Below are 16,673 nucleotides of genomic sequence, written 5' to 3' on the forward strand. Positions count from 1 at the left end.
CCATGTCAGCTCAGAGTCTCTTGTATGTTGTGTGTCTTCTCCGTAGTTGCTAAGTTACCAAGTTCCAGGAGAGACTATTTGGCCAGTCCTGGTTTTGAACTTACATTAAAGACCGGTGAGCCTGACATCAGTGCCAGGCAAAATAGTAGAGATTATTATAATAAACAAAATTACAGAGCATATACAAAGGCATGGATTAAGGAGTCAAAGAGGGGCATAATTGAATGGGGCCGGCCATCTCTATGAGCGGCCATCTCCTGGGCTGGCTCCGTATATGAGCGGAGCCAACCGTATTTTCGAAAAAGATGGCCGGCCCCATTTTTTTTTTCGATAATACGGTTGGGGCCGGCCAAATCTCGACATAAATGTTGAGATCGTCGGGTTTGAGATGGCTGGCTTCGGTTTTCACCCATAATGGAAACTGAAGCCAGCCATCTCAGACCCGGCCAAATCCAAGCCACTTGGTCGTGGGAGGGGCCAGCATTCATAGTGCACTGGCCCCCCTGACATGCCAGGACACCAACCGGACACCCTAGGGGGCACTGCAGTGGACTTTAAAAATAGCTCCCAGGTGCATAGCTCCCTTACCTTGTGTGCTGAGTCCCACAAATCCCCCCCAAAACCCACTCCCCACAACTGTGGACCACTACCATAGCACTTAGGGATGAAGGGGGGCACCTAGATGTGGGTACAGTGGGTTTTGGGGGGTTTGGAGAGCTCAATATTTACCACCACAAGTATAACAGGTAGGGGGGGATAGGCCTGGGTCCACCTACCTGAAGTGCACTGCACCCACTAAAACTGCTCCCACTAATACTGCTGAGCTGGGTATGACATTTGAGGCTGGCATAGAGGCTGGCAAAAAATATTTAAAAAAAAATTTTTTTGGGGTGGGAGTTCATTGGTGACCACTGGGGGAGTAAGGGGAAGTCATCCCTGATTTTGTCCGGTGGTTGTTTGGTCAGTTCGGGCTCCTTTTTGAAGCTTGGTCATGAAAAAAAAGGGACCAAGTAAAGCCGGTGAAATGCTCGTCAAGGCCAGCTTTCTTTTTTCCATTATCAGGCGAAGCCGGCCACCTCGTACCACGCCCCCGTCTCACCCCCACCCCGCCTTCGCTACCCTACCGACATGCCCCCTTGAAGTTTAGCTGGCTCCGCGACAGAAAGCAGTTGGCGCCAGCCAAAATCGGCTTTTGACTATACCGATTTGGCCGACTTCAGGAGATCGCCAGCCATCTCCCAATTTGTGTCAGAAGATGGCCGGCGATCTCCTTTGAAAATAAGCTGGAAAGCCAACATGGATTTAGTGAAGAGAAATCTTGCCTCACCAATCTACTATGGGGCCCTTTTACTAAGCCGCATTGGCGCCAATGTGCGCACAACGTGTGTTAATTCAGAGTTAGCGCCCGGTTACCGCGTAGCCTGGGTATTAATTTTATCTTTTAAGCACGTCCATTACATGCATCGGAAAATATATTTTATTTTCCGGTGCATGGCAAAAACCAACATTTTAAGCGTGTTGATGATTATCACCCAGTTAATGTGTGAGACCTTACCACTAAATGAATGGGTGGTGGTAAGGTCTCCAACCCAAAATGGAAGCACACCAATTTTAATTTTGCCACACATCCATTGTCGGCAAAAAACAAAAAGTCATTTTTTACAGGTGCACTGAAAAATGGATCTGTGCACATCCAAAACACGCGCCTACATTAACACAGCCCATTTTTCAGTGCACCCTAGTAAAAGGACCCCTCTATTTCTTTGAAGGGGTGAATAAGCATGTGGATAAAGGTGAGCCAGTCAAAATTGTGTATCTAGATTTTCAAAAGGCATTATTGTTGATTAGGAACTGGTTAAAAGATAGAAAACAAAGAGTAGAATAAATAGTGTTCTCGACAGAGAAGGGTAGATAATGCAGTTCCCCAGGGGCCTGTGCTTTTTAACATATTTCTAAATTATCTAGAAATAGGAATAACTAATGAGGTAATTAAATTTTCTGATGACAAAGTTATTCAAAGATGTCAAATCGCAAGAGGATTGTGAAAAATTGCAAGATGACCTTACAAGACTGGGAGACTGGGCATCCAAATGGCAGATGACGTATACTCCCGAATTCTATAAATGGTGCTATAAATTGCACATATTTGTGTGTGCCTAATTTGCATGCACAATTTAATTGAATAACGAGCCACTTAGCGCTGATAATTTGGCCCTATCAATTATTGATGCTAATTGGCATTAATTATATGATGCATTTTACTTCCCGTTAATATATTATGAACATGTTCATGCTTTTCTAATTGTTATGTAAGCCACATTGAACCTGAGTTCTGCTTGGGCTAATGTGGGATATATATGTCATTAATAATAATAAAAATTTACACACTTAAATTTATGTGGCCATATCCACGCATAAAGTTTCCGCATGGATCCAAAAAGTGGGCATGGCTATGGGAGGGTCATGGGCATATAGGGGGTGTTCCTACAATTTATGTGTGGTTATAGAATAAAGGGGATCCACCCCTAATTTAGGTGCAGGGATTTACACCAGGGTTTTGTTGGTGTATATGGTTGCACCTAAAAGTAGTCATGATTCCTGGTACTAAGTGCTATTCTATAAATAGCGTCTAACTTTGAACACCATTTATATAATAACGCTAAGTGCTATTTTTTTCAGCTCCAATTTTTAGACTTTTATTAAATTTAGTCCTTATTGTGAGCAAGTGCAATGTGATGCATGTTAAAAGAGGAATCCAAATTATAGCTATGTGATGCAAGTTTCCACATTAGGAGTCACTGCCTAGGAAAAGGATCTAGATGTCATCGTTGATGGTAATTTGAAATCTCAGTGTGCAGTAGCAGCTAAGAAAGCAAATAGAATGTTAGGTATTATTAGGAAAGGAATGGAAAACAAAAGTGAGGACGTTATAATGCCTTTGTATCGGTCCATGGTGCGACCGCACCTGGAATATTGTGTTCAATTCTGGTCGCCACATCTCAAAAAAGATATAGTGGAATTAGAAAAGGTACAGAGAAGGGCAACGAAAATGATAGAGGGGATGGGACGATTTCCCTATGAGGAAAGGCTGAAGTGTCTAGGGCTCTTCAGCTTGGAGAAGAGACGGCTGAGGGGAGATATGCTAGAGACCTATAAAATAATGAGTGGAGTGGAATGGGTAGACGTGAATCATTTGTTTACTCTTTCCAAAATACTAGGACTAGGGGGCATGCGATGAAGCTACAAAGTAGTAAATTTAATATGAATCGGAGAAACATTTTCTTCACTTAACGTGTAATTAAGCTCTGGAATTCATTGCCAGAGAATGTGGTAAAGGTGGTTAGCTTATTGGGGTTTAAAAAGGGTCTGGACGGCTTCCTAAACGAAAAGTCCATAGACCATTATTAAACTGACTTGGGAAAATCCACTGCTTATTTCTGGGATAAGCATCATAGAATGTATTGAGCTTTTCTGGGATCTTGCAAGGTATTTGCGACCTTGATTGGCCACTGTTGGAAACAGGATACTGGGTTTGATGGACCTTTGGTCTGTCCTAGTGTGGCAATACTTACGTACTTATGTACTAATGTGACTTCTTTTGTGAACCAAATCATAAATATATGTGCAACTTAATTAAAAGAAGACTAATAAGTTGCTATGTCTATAGAGCAATATATCATGCAAAAACTTTATATGCCCCATTCCAAAAAATAATTACAACTCTTCACAACAAAATGAATATATCACAAAGATCACTTAGCTGTGGCATCCTTTACACAGACTGCAGAGAAAATGCTGTTGAAAAAATGACTTGATGAAGAAATAAATATATATCACAGAACTGGAAAATGTTGGCACATTCAGACTGATGCTAGACTTCTGCATGAAGGTAGCTCTGCCCTCATTATTGAATATCTCTCTTTTAAATAGTAGTAATAAACAATATTAAGTGCGTTTTTATAATATGTTTAATGTGGAATATGTCATAAATAGATAGATAGATAGATAGATAGATAGATAGATAGATAGATAGATAGATAGATAGATAGATAGATAGATAGAAACTCTGAATGTTGAGCACCTGATTCTCATAGCATGGGAGAAAAAAAACCTCTGCATGAATATAACACATGCTGGGATGTCCCTATAACCAGCTCCTCCAAATGACACACTGATTACAGTTGATAGCAAATTACTACTCTACCTATGAAAAGTTATTCCATTATTGTACTTCCTCTGTATACATCCGTTCCTGCACAAGCTGGCATGTTTGAAAATATGTGAGATTAAGTAAAAATGCTACCAGCAATAAAGAATGACAACATAGATGCAGCAGCTCATAGGTTTGTTTGCTTTGTTTTGAGTGTATGCAGAACGACAGCTGCTCAGGGGAGGGGAACCACAGATATCATGCCATCTCCTGTTCTCAATCAAACCTTCTCAGCCTACATGAACATGACATCACACAGAAAGAAGCAGGCCTGAAAACCTGGAAAATGTTTTTTTTTTTTTTTTTTTTGCAAAGCTTCATGTATTGTAGTTTCACATGAAGGTCACAATGGTTTACAAAAAAAACAAGCAACACCAGACCCCTGACACCCTAAATAGCATACCAAGCATTAATCCCACAACTCTTCTACGAACAGCAGATAACTACAGACATCTGCTCCCCTCATAAAGTGCTTAGATAGACCCTTAAACACAGTCAAATTCTTTGACAAACCACCAGGTCTTCACAGTTTCCCAGAAAATTAAAATTAAAAAATGTAAAATAACGCCAAATAACACACTGCTTCAAGTCAAAACAGCTACAGAAAGTAAAAGAACTCATTGACCATGGGAACTTGACAAAACTGGAAGATAGGTCAAAGATTTGGAAATAGTAATGTATTAAAAACATATTAAAAAGCATAAATCCAGTATCTGGAAAGAAAAGGCTATTAGTACACTTTGGCATAATGGAAAAAGCGGGTCTGAGGGAGAGACAGTATAAAAGAAGTGGGGTCTCAGGAATTAAGAGTTACATGCTCAACTACCCAGAATGCCAGAGTGCCAAGAGCAGAGATGACACAGCTGACATGCAGAGACCAGTGAAACAGCTGTGTCAAGCACCTAAGAGGAGACAAGCTTGAATAACGCATGGCGACAGCAGTGGTTTACTATATTCCAAGTTGAGGAGTAGCTTAATAGTTGGGGCAGTGGGCTGAGAACCAGGGAAACCAGCATTCAAATCCCACTGCTGCTCATTGTGATCTTGGGCAAGTCACTTAACCCTCCATTGCCTCAGGTACAAACTTAAAGGGAATTCTATAAAGTAGTGACTAAAGGAAGGTGCCATTATTCGCCAGTTAGGTGCCTTTGGGGTCCTTTTACTAAGGTGAGCTGAAAAATGGCCTGCGGTAGTGTAGACGCGTGTTTTGGGCGTGCACAGAATTATTTTTTAGCACACCTACAAAAAAATGCTTTTTTTTGCCGAAAATAGACGTGCAGTAAAATGAAAATTGCCATGCAGCCATTTTGGGTCTGAGAACTTTCCACAAGCCATTGACCTAGTGGTAAGGTCTCACGCGGTAACTGGGTGATAATGGTCTACATGCATCAAATTCCACTTGACGCAGAAAATAAAAAATATTTTTCAGACACGCATAGTGGATGTGCGCCAAAATTGAATTTACCGCAAGGGCCATGTGGTAACAGGGTGGTAACTCCAATTTGGCATGCATTGGGTGCACATATGTACCTATCCTGCTTATTTTCGAAAGAGAAAGGCAGCCACCTTCCGACACAAATCGAGAGATGGCCGGCCTTCTCCTAAGCCCGGCCAAATCGGTATAATCGAAAGCTGATTTTGGCCAGCTTCAATTGCTTTCCGTCGCAGAGCTGGCCAAAGTTCAAGGGGGTGTGTCGGCAGTGTACTGAAGGCGGGACGGGGGCGTGGTTAAGAGATGGCCAGCCTCGGCCGATAATGAAAAAAAGAAGGCTGGCTCTGACGAGCATTTGGCCAACTTTACTTGGTCCTTTTTTGTTCATGACCAAGCCTTGAAAAGGTGCCCGAACTGACCAGATGACCCCCTCCCACCCTAAAAAAAACTTTAAAAACATTTTTTTGCCAGCCTCTATGCCAGCCTCAAATGTCATACCCGGCTCCATGACAGGTCCCTGGAGCAGTTTTAGTGGGTACTGCAGGTCTTCTCCCACTGTCGGTAACCCCAGGCTCAGACCCTCCATCTTCTCCTCCAGTTCCCTTCTCCATGTCTGTGTTCAGGGCCATCTTCCTCCTGTACCTAACTGTGGCTCCTTCTTGGCTCTTCTTCCTCCTAAACTCTCTGCCACAGCCCTCTTCTTCTTACTCCCATCCTCCATGAATTTTTCCTGCTTTCTCATCTTCCTTTTCTTCTCCTTCATGCAGTGGCGTACCAAGGGGGAGCGGTGGGGGCGGTTCGCCCCAGGTGCACGCTGCTGGGGGGTGCCGCGGCGCACGCCTGCTCTGAGTTCGCTTTCGTGCGTTCGCTGCAGCTCCCTCTGCCCTGGAACAGGTTACTTCCTGTTCCGAGTCAGAGGGAGCTGCAGCGAATGCGCAAAGTCAGGGAACTCTGAGCAGGCGCGCGCTGCGGCACCCCCCCCAGTGGCATGCACCCGGGGGGGGGGGGGGGTTCCGTGCTGCATCAGGGGGGGTCTGCACTGCATCGGGGGGAGTGCTGCACCCGGAGGGCGGGGCGCCGCCCCGGGTGTCTGCCCCCCTAGGAACGCCACTGCCTTCATGGCCCCTTTTTGGGTCCTCTCCCTCTTCCTATTCCAGTACCTGCTGTTAGGAACAGGAATTACCACCACAGTCCAAGATAGAGCTCTAGTACTGCCCATTGAGGGGTAATATAGAAATGCTAAATAGTAGTAGTAGTAGTAGTAGTACTAGAGGTTGTAACAGCAGGCTGAGATCCAGGGAAGCCAGAACATAAGTGTTGCCATACTGGGACAGACCGAAGATCCATCAAGCCTGTATCCTGTTTCCAACAGTGGCCAATCCAGGTCACAAGTACCTGGCAAGATCCCAAAACAGTTAAATAAATTTTATGCTGCTTATCCTGGAAATAAACAGTGGATTTTCCCCATCCTTCTTAATAATGGTTTATGGACTTTTCTTTTAGGAAGTCATCCAAACCTTTTGAAAGCCCTGCTAAGATAACTGCTTTTACCACATTCTTTGGCAACAAATTCCAGAGTTTAATTACGAGTTGAGTGAAGAAATATTTTCTCAGATTTGTTTTAAATTTACTACTTAGTAACTTCATTGCATGCCCCCTAGTCCTAGTATTTTTGGAAAGAGTAAACAAGTGATTCACATCCATCCATTCCATTCCAATCATTATTTTATAGACCTCAAATCCCGCTCATTTTATTTTATTTGTTACATTTGTATCCCACATTTTCCCACCTATTTGTAGGCTCAATGTGGTTTACATAGTACCGGAGAGGCCTTTGCAGGCTCCGGTGTGAACAAATGCAGGGCGATGTTGTGGTAAGATCAAGTTCATGTGGCACAGCCACATTAGGGAATCGGAGAATGGAAGAGTTGTGTTATGTCCATTACGTGCTTTAGTTTGGTTGTCACCTTGTGACCCTGAGGAAATCACTTAACCCTTCATTGCCTCAGGTACAACCTTAGATTGCAAATCCTCTAGGGACAGGGAAATATCTACTGTGCCTGAATGTCACTCACCTTAAATTGCTACTCAAAAGGTGTGACCTAAATTCAGATAATAATAATAATAATAATAACAATAAAAATCAGCTCCAGCCAGTCATCCAGGTATGGTGAAAATGGGAATATCATTATTACACCCAGCACACTTCTAAGAAACCACAGTCCCCCACCAGCACTGCACAAAAAGGATATTGCTACCAAGGAGCCACAGCCCTTGCCAAAACTGTAGGTAGTGCTCAGGGCTACAACCCCCTCTCCCCACCACACACACACACCTCTCCCCACCACACACACACACACACACACACACACACACACACACACTTCCTGCACTGTCTTAGGCACTAGAAACACCTCCTCTGGGCTTCTCTGAACAGGCAAATAAACACCGTAACCAAAAATAATTTCGTCCTCCAAAAATAAGAGGAATTAATTGACTTTTTAAAACGTTGCGCTAGTTCAAGTTGTAAATTTAAAAATGGTATATTGGTGTAACTTTTTTTTTTTTGGAGCTTTCAGCCAGTCTCTGGCAGTACATGTTATATTTCTGCTTTGCAATGAGAGGGATCATTTGACATGGGGACAGATGTTTGTGGTAATCCATGCTTTTTTCATTTATTGCTGATCTTTCCGGCTCTATCTGCAGGAGTTGGGATACGGACCCAGGACAGACAGAAAATACAATTGCCCTATTGTCTTGTTTGGGCAGGTAGAAGATGCACTTCCTAGTGACAAAAAGTTGGGGGATAGGATTTCTGTGAAAGAAGATAATCGGGTTTTAACACTCCATTGAAAGCCATTAACCCATATCCTCTATATTTCTTTGGCTGCTCAGAGTGCATAATGCCCGTCTAAAGGTTCCACGTTTAAATCCGATCTCATATCATAAACACACAGAGCGTGCAGGAAAGAGGAGTCTCCCCTTCTCTGTCCGTGCACCACTCCCTTCACAGACACACCTCGGAGCCTTCCTTCAACTGGCTGCTGGCCAGGGCACTTTTCTCCATCCCTGTCTGGAGAGGGCGGGAAGGTGCAGCAGGAACCCCCAGCACTGCCTGGGCTCCGTGTGCTCCTCTCAGTCCCTCCCGGCTCAGGCTTTCTGATCCTTCCTTCCTTCCCAGCATCGACGAGGAGATCTGCTCTTTCTGGATCTCTGATCGGGGCATCTGTGTGGGATGAGCAACGGGACCCCCCTTCCTACGCTGCTCCTCTTGCTGGCTTTGGCTGCCGGTGCCAGGGGCTCGGTGGTTGGCAGCGGCTTCAGCCTGCACCCTCCTTACTTCAACCTGGCATCGGGAGCGGGGATCCGGGCCACGGCCACCTGCGGCCAGGACCGGGAGGAACTGCCGCAACCCAGGCGGGACCTGTACTGCAAGCTGGTGGGAGGACCCGCTGCCCCCAGCTCCGGCCACACCATCCAGGTAGGACGGGAGGGGAGGCTGTCATAGAGCCAATGAACAAGCCACGGCCCCTGCCAGAACTATACATAGTGCTCAAGGGCTACAAACCCCCCCTATACCCCAGAGATGAAGTTCCCGGCACTGTTACCCACTGTCAGCAGCAGTAGAAATCCCTCCTCACCGAGAGGGCAGGGCTTCTCTGAACCTCCTCAGGCTAAATAAACACAGCCACATAAACTAAACCCTCCAAAAAAGTAAGAGGTGTCAGTTCTGGGGGTGCTTGAGCACCCCTAATATTGAGCAAATTCTTTGCCCGAGGAGAGGGGTGGTTTTCGTTGGGTTTAGCAGCCCTGATCCTTTTGAAATGTTGGCTCCTGTGGAGGACTTGGTTGACTTTTAAAAGAGTTACGCTAGTTCAAACTGGAAACTGTAAAGGATGTTTTTGAAAACCAAAATAATAAAGAGAATACTTTTCTGCCCTCCTAATCAGACGAATCATTGGGCACAGTAAAAAATCTGCTGCTGTATCTCCAGCCTCAGCAGACTTACTTTTACTCTGGGGTTTACCTTGGCTCAGCAGGGGTTTAACGGGTAACAAGTAATACACCCAAAACATTATAATCTATTGCTGAATGAACCAACTCAGATAATAAAAGCACACTATGCAGTTAATAGCATATGTTTATCATAGCAATCTTACAGTCCAACTATCCAGGGATCACTTAGAACAAAACAAAAAAAAAAATCCCTGTTATTGGAAGCATATTCCAGGACTAGCCTAAAATCTCCCTGCTGAAACTGGGTAACTTGACAACAATGTAAATATGAGAAACAAATGTTGTGAGTTTTGCCATGACTGAGTAAGTAACGCTGATTAAGTCCTCTCATAGTCAATCCCTATACTGAAAAAAAGGGGAAAAAAAGCATTCTTTTTTTTAATCATGGTGGGGTAGGGATGTTTCTGTCCATAGATCTAGCTTTAACAAGGAAGTGTCACAGTGTCTGTCTTTTTACTTTCATGTGTGCTGGGATAATTCATTATGTTCGTCTCCCACTGCTAGCTGTTTGCTAGTTTCCTCCTGCTCAGTCCTGCCCTCTATTTCTCTCCTGGACTGGTCAGTTCTGTGTAAAGCCTCTCCTCTCTCCCCTCCCCTAAGAAAAAGGGGAGGGGTTTTGCTAACTCTTTTCTGTATGTATAGCAGTGAGCTGCTGCTACAGTTTACATGTATGACAGATGCTTTCTCTGCCTTTGGCCCTGGCAGAATAATCACAGGAGCTTATTTCTGTTTACTCACATTATGAGTAAACCTAAAACCTGCCATTTCTTTCTCTATAATATCACCAAAATTCATCCCTTCCTTTCCGAGCACACTACCAAAGTCCTTATCCACACTCTTATCACCTCTCGCTTAGACTATTGCAACTTGCTTCTGGCAGGTCTCCCACTTAGCCATCTCTCTCCCCTTCAATCTGTTCAAACTTCTGCTGCACAACTAATATTCCGCCAGGGTCGCTATGCTCATATTAACCCTCTCCTCAAGTCACTTCACTGGCTCCTTATCCATTTCTGAATACAGTTCAAACTCCTCTTATTGACTTACAAATGCATTCACTCTGCAGCTCCTCAGTACCTCTTCACTCTTATCTGTCCTTACACTCCTCCTCGGGAACTCCGTTCACTGGGTAAATCTCTCTTATCTGCACCCTGCCCTGCTAACTCCAGACTCTGTTCCTTTTATCTTGCACCATATGTCTGGAATAGACTTCCTGAGACAGTATGTCATGCTCCATCTCTGGCCATCTTCAAATCTAGGCTAAAAGCCCACCTTTTTGTTGCTGCTTTTAACTCCTAACCCTTACTTACTTGTTCAGTACCCATTTTATTTTATCCTTCCCATCTTAGTAATTCCAGTGGCGTTCCTAGGGGGCGGACACCCGGGGCAGCACCCCGCCCCCTGGGTGCAGCGCCCCCCCCCCCCCCGATGCAGCACGGACCCACCCCTGGCGAAAGACCCCCCCGTGAAAGAGCCCCCCCCGGGTGCATGCCGCTGGGGGGGGGGGTGCCGCAGCGCACGCCTGCTGCGAGTTTACTAACTTTGCTCGTTCGCTGCAGCTCCCTCTGCCCCGGAACAGGAAGTAACCTGTTCCGGGGCAGAGGGAGCTGCAGCGAACGAGAGAAGTTGGTACGCCACTGAGTAATTCCCTTATCCCTTGTTTGTCCTGCTTGTCTGTCCTAATTAGATTGTAAGCTCTGTCGAGCAGGGACTGTCTCTTCATGTCCAGTGTACAGCGCTGTGTACATCTAGTAGCGCTATAGAAATGTAAGTAGTAGGTAGTATGAGGAGAGCCAGCTTCCATCCAGACTGGATGGCTGTCTTGCTGTGATCTCACAAATTGCTGAGGGGAGTTAGGGCACCTCTTTTTCTTACACATAGAAAGTCTCATTCAGTCAAAAGGGAATGAATGAGACTTTCTATATGTAAGACTATTTCGTTAGAGAGTTTTTGGAGGCGCCTCTCGGATGTGGATTTTTTTTCCTTCCCGGGTTTGAAGCTAAGTACTCTCTTTGTCATTGGTTTTTTTTTACATTTAGTTTTCCCTTTTGGAAATATATTTTTCATTCTTCCGACATATATTATAATTACAATCTTTTAGGCTTATTTGATATTATCTGTGCCTATAGTCAATTGATTACTGATATATTATAGCCCCACTCCGTTTTTTTTACTACAGATTGGTTTTGTTATTTCACTCTGTAGGTTTTTCGGAGGTGGTGATTGGCCCATGATTGAAGCCTTAACAGGTGTGTCCACCGAGTTGGTACCCTTGGCTATTCAGGCCCTTTATTTAAATCACTTTTGATATATTCTTTGATCATAGCACAGATAATTCTTATAACGAATTAGAGCTAATTTTCTTTAGTTTCTTATCTTTTTGGCTCTAAGCAGATGTTAATTTTTTTGAATTTTGGGCCAATATAAATGCCTGATTTCTGCTGCTGCAGCAGCTCCTTGACTACCTTTCCCACCCGCAATTTATCAACAGAGGTTTTACTTTAAGTGTTAACCGGCAGTGGCGTACCAAGGGGGGGGGGGCGGTCCGCTCCGGGTGCATGCCGCTGGGGGGGTGCCGCGCGCCTGTCGGCTCTTCGTTTTCATGCTCCCTTTGCCCCAGAACAGGTTACTTCCTGTTCCGGGGCAGAGGGAGCATGAAAACAAAGAGCCGGCAGGCGCGCAGCACCCCCCCCAGCGGCGTGCACCCGGGGGGGGTTCTTTCATCGGGGGATCGGGGGTTCTTTCGCCGGGGGGGGGTGTCATGCTGTTCCAGGGGGGGCGCATCAGCGATCCACCCTGGGTGTCAGCCCCCCTAGGAACGCCACTGCTAACCAGTCATTTTCAGCATGTTAAGTGTTGCTGAGCTTCTGGTGGGTTAAATCGCTTTGAATGTCAAACCCTTTATTTTCTATTTTGTGATTAGAAAATGTCAGTTTTTTGGAATGTACGTCTGCCAGAGCTGATCAGAGCTCAGGGGTATTCGATTGATATTTTTTCAACTTAGGGGTTCCTTGGCTTGAAGAAGTTGGGAAACACTAATCTAATAGATATGTACTCACAACAGCAGCTGGGGGAAAGGTGCCCCTCTCTTAGAAAAAGGTTAGCTGTTAACAGTCTGTGACCCTCAAGCAGGATCTTTTTGGGTTCTTTGCAGGAGCTAGAACATGGACCCAGGACAGACAGAAAACACAACTGTCTAAGGCTGCATCTTGAGGAAACAGGATGTAGGCCAGGAGATATATTTTCTAGTATTAGAAATCTGGGATGGGGATGGGATTACCATGGGCAGAGGTATCTCCAACTCTCATGCCTCTACTCCCCAGCACCTCACCCTTTCTTCCTTTCATTGTAACCCCATACAAGGAGACCACACCAAGAGCTGAATCAACCAAAGTCGCCATTTACTTGGTTTACTCAGACCTGAGTCTTAACATCAATCAACACTGCAATGGTCCCAATGCAGTGCTCACCCTCCCCACCCCATTCCTAGCATCTGGGCAGCCCCCGACATAGCTCCACCACCTGCTGCCTTCAACCACCGGGTTTCAGATGCTATATTCTCCCTTCCATTTCCATACAACAGAGTCCCCCAGCAAATGTGTATGTCCAGATGACTGCTCACCTCCCACCACCTCCCAGGTTGCCCATTGCACCAGACAACACCTCACCCTTTATTTATTCCCTTAACAGCAACCTGAGCAACAGTCTTAGGCTTAGGTTTCCATAATATACCTAACAGAGGGGTTGGGAGGGTGGGAAGCTCACAGGCTCCTGAAGAAATGTTCTCCACAACTTGCAGGTCTTTCCACTGGGTCCTGTGTACTACCCCACCTCTCCCCTGTGCACCCAATTCCTCTTGCTCCTTCCCTCATTCAACTGTAAATTTCTCATGCCATTGGTTCTCCCTGTCCTAAACTTCCCCCTCCCCATCACATACCCATGTGTAACACTGCATAAGAACCAATGTCCCCACACCATGTTAATGTCGGCTGGGGGGATATGGCCCTCCCAACCTTTTAATTCTATGAGATGATCATATTTTAACTCTCCAGTGAACGTTATTGACCCACATTCATTTTTGGGCTGTTCAGAATATAAAATGTTTCTCTAATGGCTCTAAGGACATCATTCTGAAGCTCTGAGAAGAACGTAGGGCTTTTGAAAATCTTCTGAGGACCATTACCTCTAACTATAGCTAGAGTGAGCTCCTGAGGAATTTTAGTTTCTGGAAAGACATTAAAAATTGAACTGTGTGCAAATATACCATGTCCCAAGCAGTGTGGAGAGGATCTCGTACACACTTGTAAAGACCTCATCTCATGCATTTTGAGAGGCCAGAGCAACAGTGCTGAGCAGCTACAGGGTTTCCCAGGTGCAGCAGCTGAAGAATGCAGGAACGAGTCACTAGTGGTGGTGCTGAGGCTGCAGAGTTACCCAGGTCCCACCACTGAAGAATGCAGGAAGAAGTGTGAAGAAAGTACTGAGAGGTGGCTGCATTCCCCAGGCCCTGCCCAACAAATAAATTAAAAGATGGCCTGGATCATATAGCAGGAGTTAGGTAGAGGAAATGAGGTATGGGGAGTAATGGCTGTGAAAGGGGGGTGCGACTAAAACCAGACAGTACTACTACTACTATTACTACTACTATTTAGCATTTCTATAGCGCTACAAGGCATACGCAGCGCTGCACAAACATAGAAGAAAGACAGCCCCTGCTCAAAGAGCTTACAATCTAATAGACAAAAAAAAAATAAAGTAAACACTTTCTGGTGGGAAGGGGGGTGCTGATTGAATGTAGACGTGAGACATATGGACACAGATGACTGAGTTAATGAGAGAAGGGGGAAGGTCTGCTGGGAGAGGGGGAGATGGTAAATATCCATGGACGTTTACAGAGTTGCTTGAGGGCAAGAGAAGTTGTCTCTTTGGGATAGTTCACTCTTGGGACTGTGTAAAAGCAGAAACTAAGTGAGAGTCCTTGACAATGTATTTATTTATTTATTTAGATTTTGCTCACACCTTTTTCATTAGTAGCTCAAGGTGAGTTACATTCAGGTACACTGGGTATTTCTCTGTCCCAGGAGTGCTCACAATCTAATTGTGTACCCGAGGCAGTGGAGGGTTAAGTGACTTGCCCAAGCTCACAAGGAGCAGCAGTGTATGAACTGTATAACTTAAATTCAGAGGGAATTATATTCATCTTAGCCTAAAATCACTGGTGACTGACTCAGTGGATTCCCCAGATGGGTTCCCATTTATGTTGGTCTTCCTGACATTTCTCTTCATAAACTGCAGACAGTACAGAATACTGCTATTTGCATTCTCTCTCATGCTCGTCGCTACGATCATGTTACACCATTTATGAAAGAATATCACTGGCTTCCTATAAAGTATCAGATCATTCATAAGATTCTGACCATCACTTTTAAGGCTCTCTGGTTGGGCTGTACATCATACTTGGCTAGTCTCATTGCACTGTACTACCCTACACGGAAGCTCTGCTTGCTTTTGACTCCCGACTCACTGTACCATCTGTTCACTGTACTCGTTTCAGCTCCACACGTGCTTCTGCTTTTTTTTTTTTGGTTTGCCTCCATTTCTCTGGAATTCTTTACACCCTGCTTTGAAAGTTGAAATCTTGCTTCCTTGCTTCCGCTGTCTCCTTAAAGCCTATTTGTTTTCCCAAGCGTTTCCTTAAACTCCTAATTGCAGCATCATTTCTGGGTAACAGGTATTGGTTGTCGGTTCTGTTGTCTCTGTTCCCCTGCCCGTTTTTAATCTTTTCTTTTTTTCCTTTCTGCTTTATCTGCTTTATGTTCTCTGACCTATTGACATTCTCTTTATTTAATATTGTACACCACTTTGATTTGTAGTGAAAGGTAGTATTTCAAGTTCCCATTAAACATAAACCAGTTTAAGGTCCTTATTGATCTTCCCGCAGTATGACAGACTCTCAGTGGGTCATGTGGCAGGTGTTTGCGTTTAGAAGCTCTATTCATGATATTGACACATGCACATTTCAACATATAAATGTACATGTGGAGTGGAGGACTGGCCTAGTGGTTAGAGCACCGGTCTTGAAATCTAGAAGTGGCCGGTTCAAATCCCACTGCTGCTCCTTGTGATCTTGGGCAAGTCACTTAACCCTCCATTGCCTCAGGTACAAACTTAGATTGTGAGCCCTCCTGGGACAGAGAAATATCCAGAGTACCTGAATGTAACTCATCTAGAGCTACTACTGAAAAAGGTGTGAGCAAAATCTAAACAATAAATAAATAAATAATGGAGCTGTCTTCCAACCACAATCCAATCTGAGTCAAACTACTTGAAGCTATGCAAAAAACTGAAGACCCTACTACTCAATTAACTTCTTCTGCCTCCCTATCCTTCAAGCTGACTATCTATGCTTGCTGATCTGTAACCTCTGCCCATTCTCCACCCCTCCCTTTCCCTAGTTCTCCCTGTTCGAACTGTCCTCTTACGTAGACCACCTTGAACCTCCAGCTGGGATCTGTGTGGTATAGAAGCTACAGATTAGATAAATGTATACCCTGAACAGATGTAGACAGCCAATTTCAGAAAGGCAGAATCTACACATGTAAATCTATGCTATAAGAGCAGTTCATTAATGGGCTCTTACATTTATGCACATATTACATATGTAAATATACAGAATACTTACATTAACACTCTCATATGCACACATATGCATTTAATGCACATTACATGCCAATATTCCGCCTATGCACTACTCTGTAACAGCGCCTAAACGGCACCGTGGGTAAATGCAAAGGGAGGGGGGCACACAGGGGCAGAGCACGGGGAGGGGGTTCCCAGTTCCCACCTACACACATAAGGCCAGATTCAGTAAATGGCACCTAAATATGGGCACCAAAGAAAATCAGTGCCTACGCTATTCTATAAAGGGCATTCTGGAATCAGTGCTCTTTATAGAATACCGTTGGTTACCAGATTCTGTACCCAACTTTGGGCACAAGGACTTATGCCGCTGAAACC

General features: G+C 44.7%; 2 protein-coding genes across 4 annotated transcripts in view; one reads left to right on the forward strand and one right to left on the reverse strand.

Annotated features, from left to right (window-relative positions):
• The window catches only part of ANKRD29 (ankyrin repeat domain 29), a 143,627-nt gene extending 134,739 nt beyond the window's left edge, over positions 1-8,888 (reverse strand). For all 3 annotated transcript variants that reach the window (XM_030213558.1, XM_030213565.1, XM_030213598.1), the window contains exon 1: positions 8,662-8,888. In XM_030213558.1, coding sequence (XP_030069418.1) covers positions 8,662-8,868 — 207 coding nt within the window. In that variant the 5' untranslated portion in view covers positions 8,869-8,888. The remainder of the gene's footprint in view (positions 1-8,661) is intronic.
• LAMA3 (laminin subunit alpha 3) overlaps positions 8,860-16,673 on the forward strand; it is a 407,718-nt gene continuing 399,904 nt past the window's right edge. Inside the window, 1 exon segment of the mRNA XM_030188133.1 lies at positions 8,860-9,123. Coding sequence (XP_030043993.1) covers positions 8,878-9,123 — 246 coding nt within the window. The 5' untranslated portion in view covers positions 8,860-8,877.

Source organism: Microcaecilia unicolor, chromosome 1 (assembly GCF_901765095.1).
Source record: "Microcaecilia unicolor chromosome 1, aMicUni1.1, whole genome shotgun sequence".
Classification (NCBI taxonomy): domain Eukaryota; kingdom Metazoa; phylum Chordata; class Amphibia; order Gymnophiona; family Siphonopidae; genus Microcaecilia; species Microcaecilia unicolor.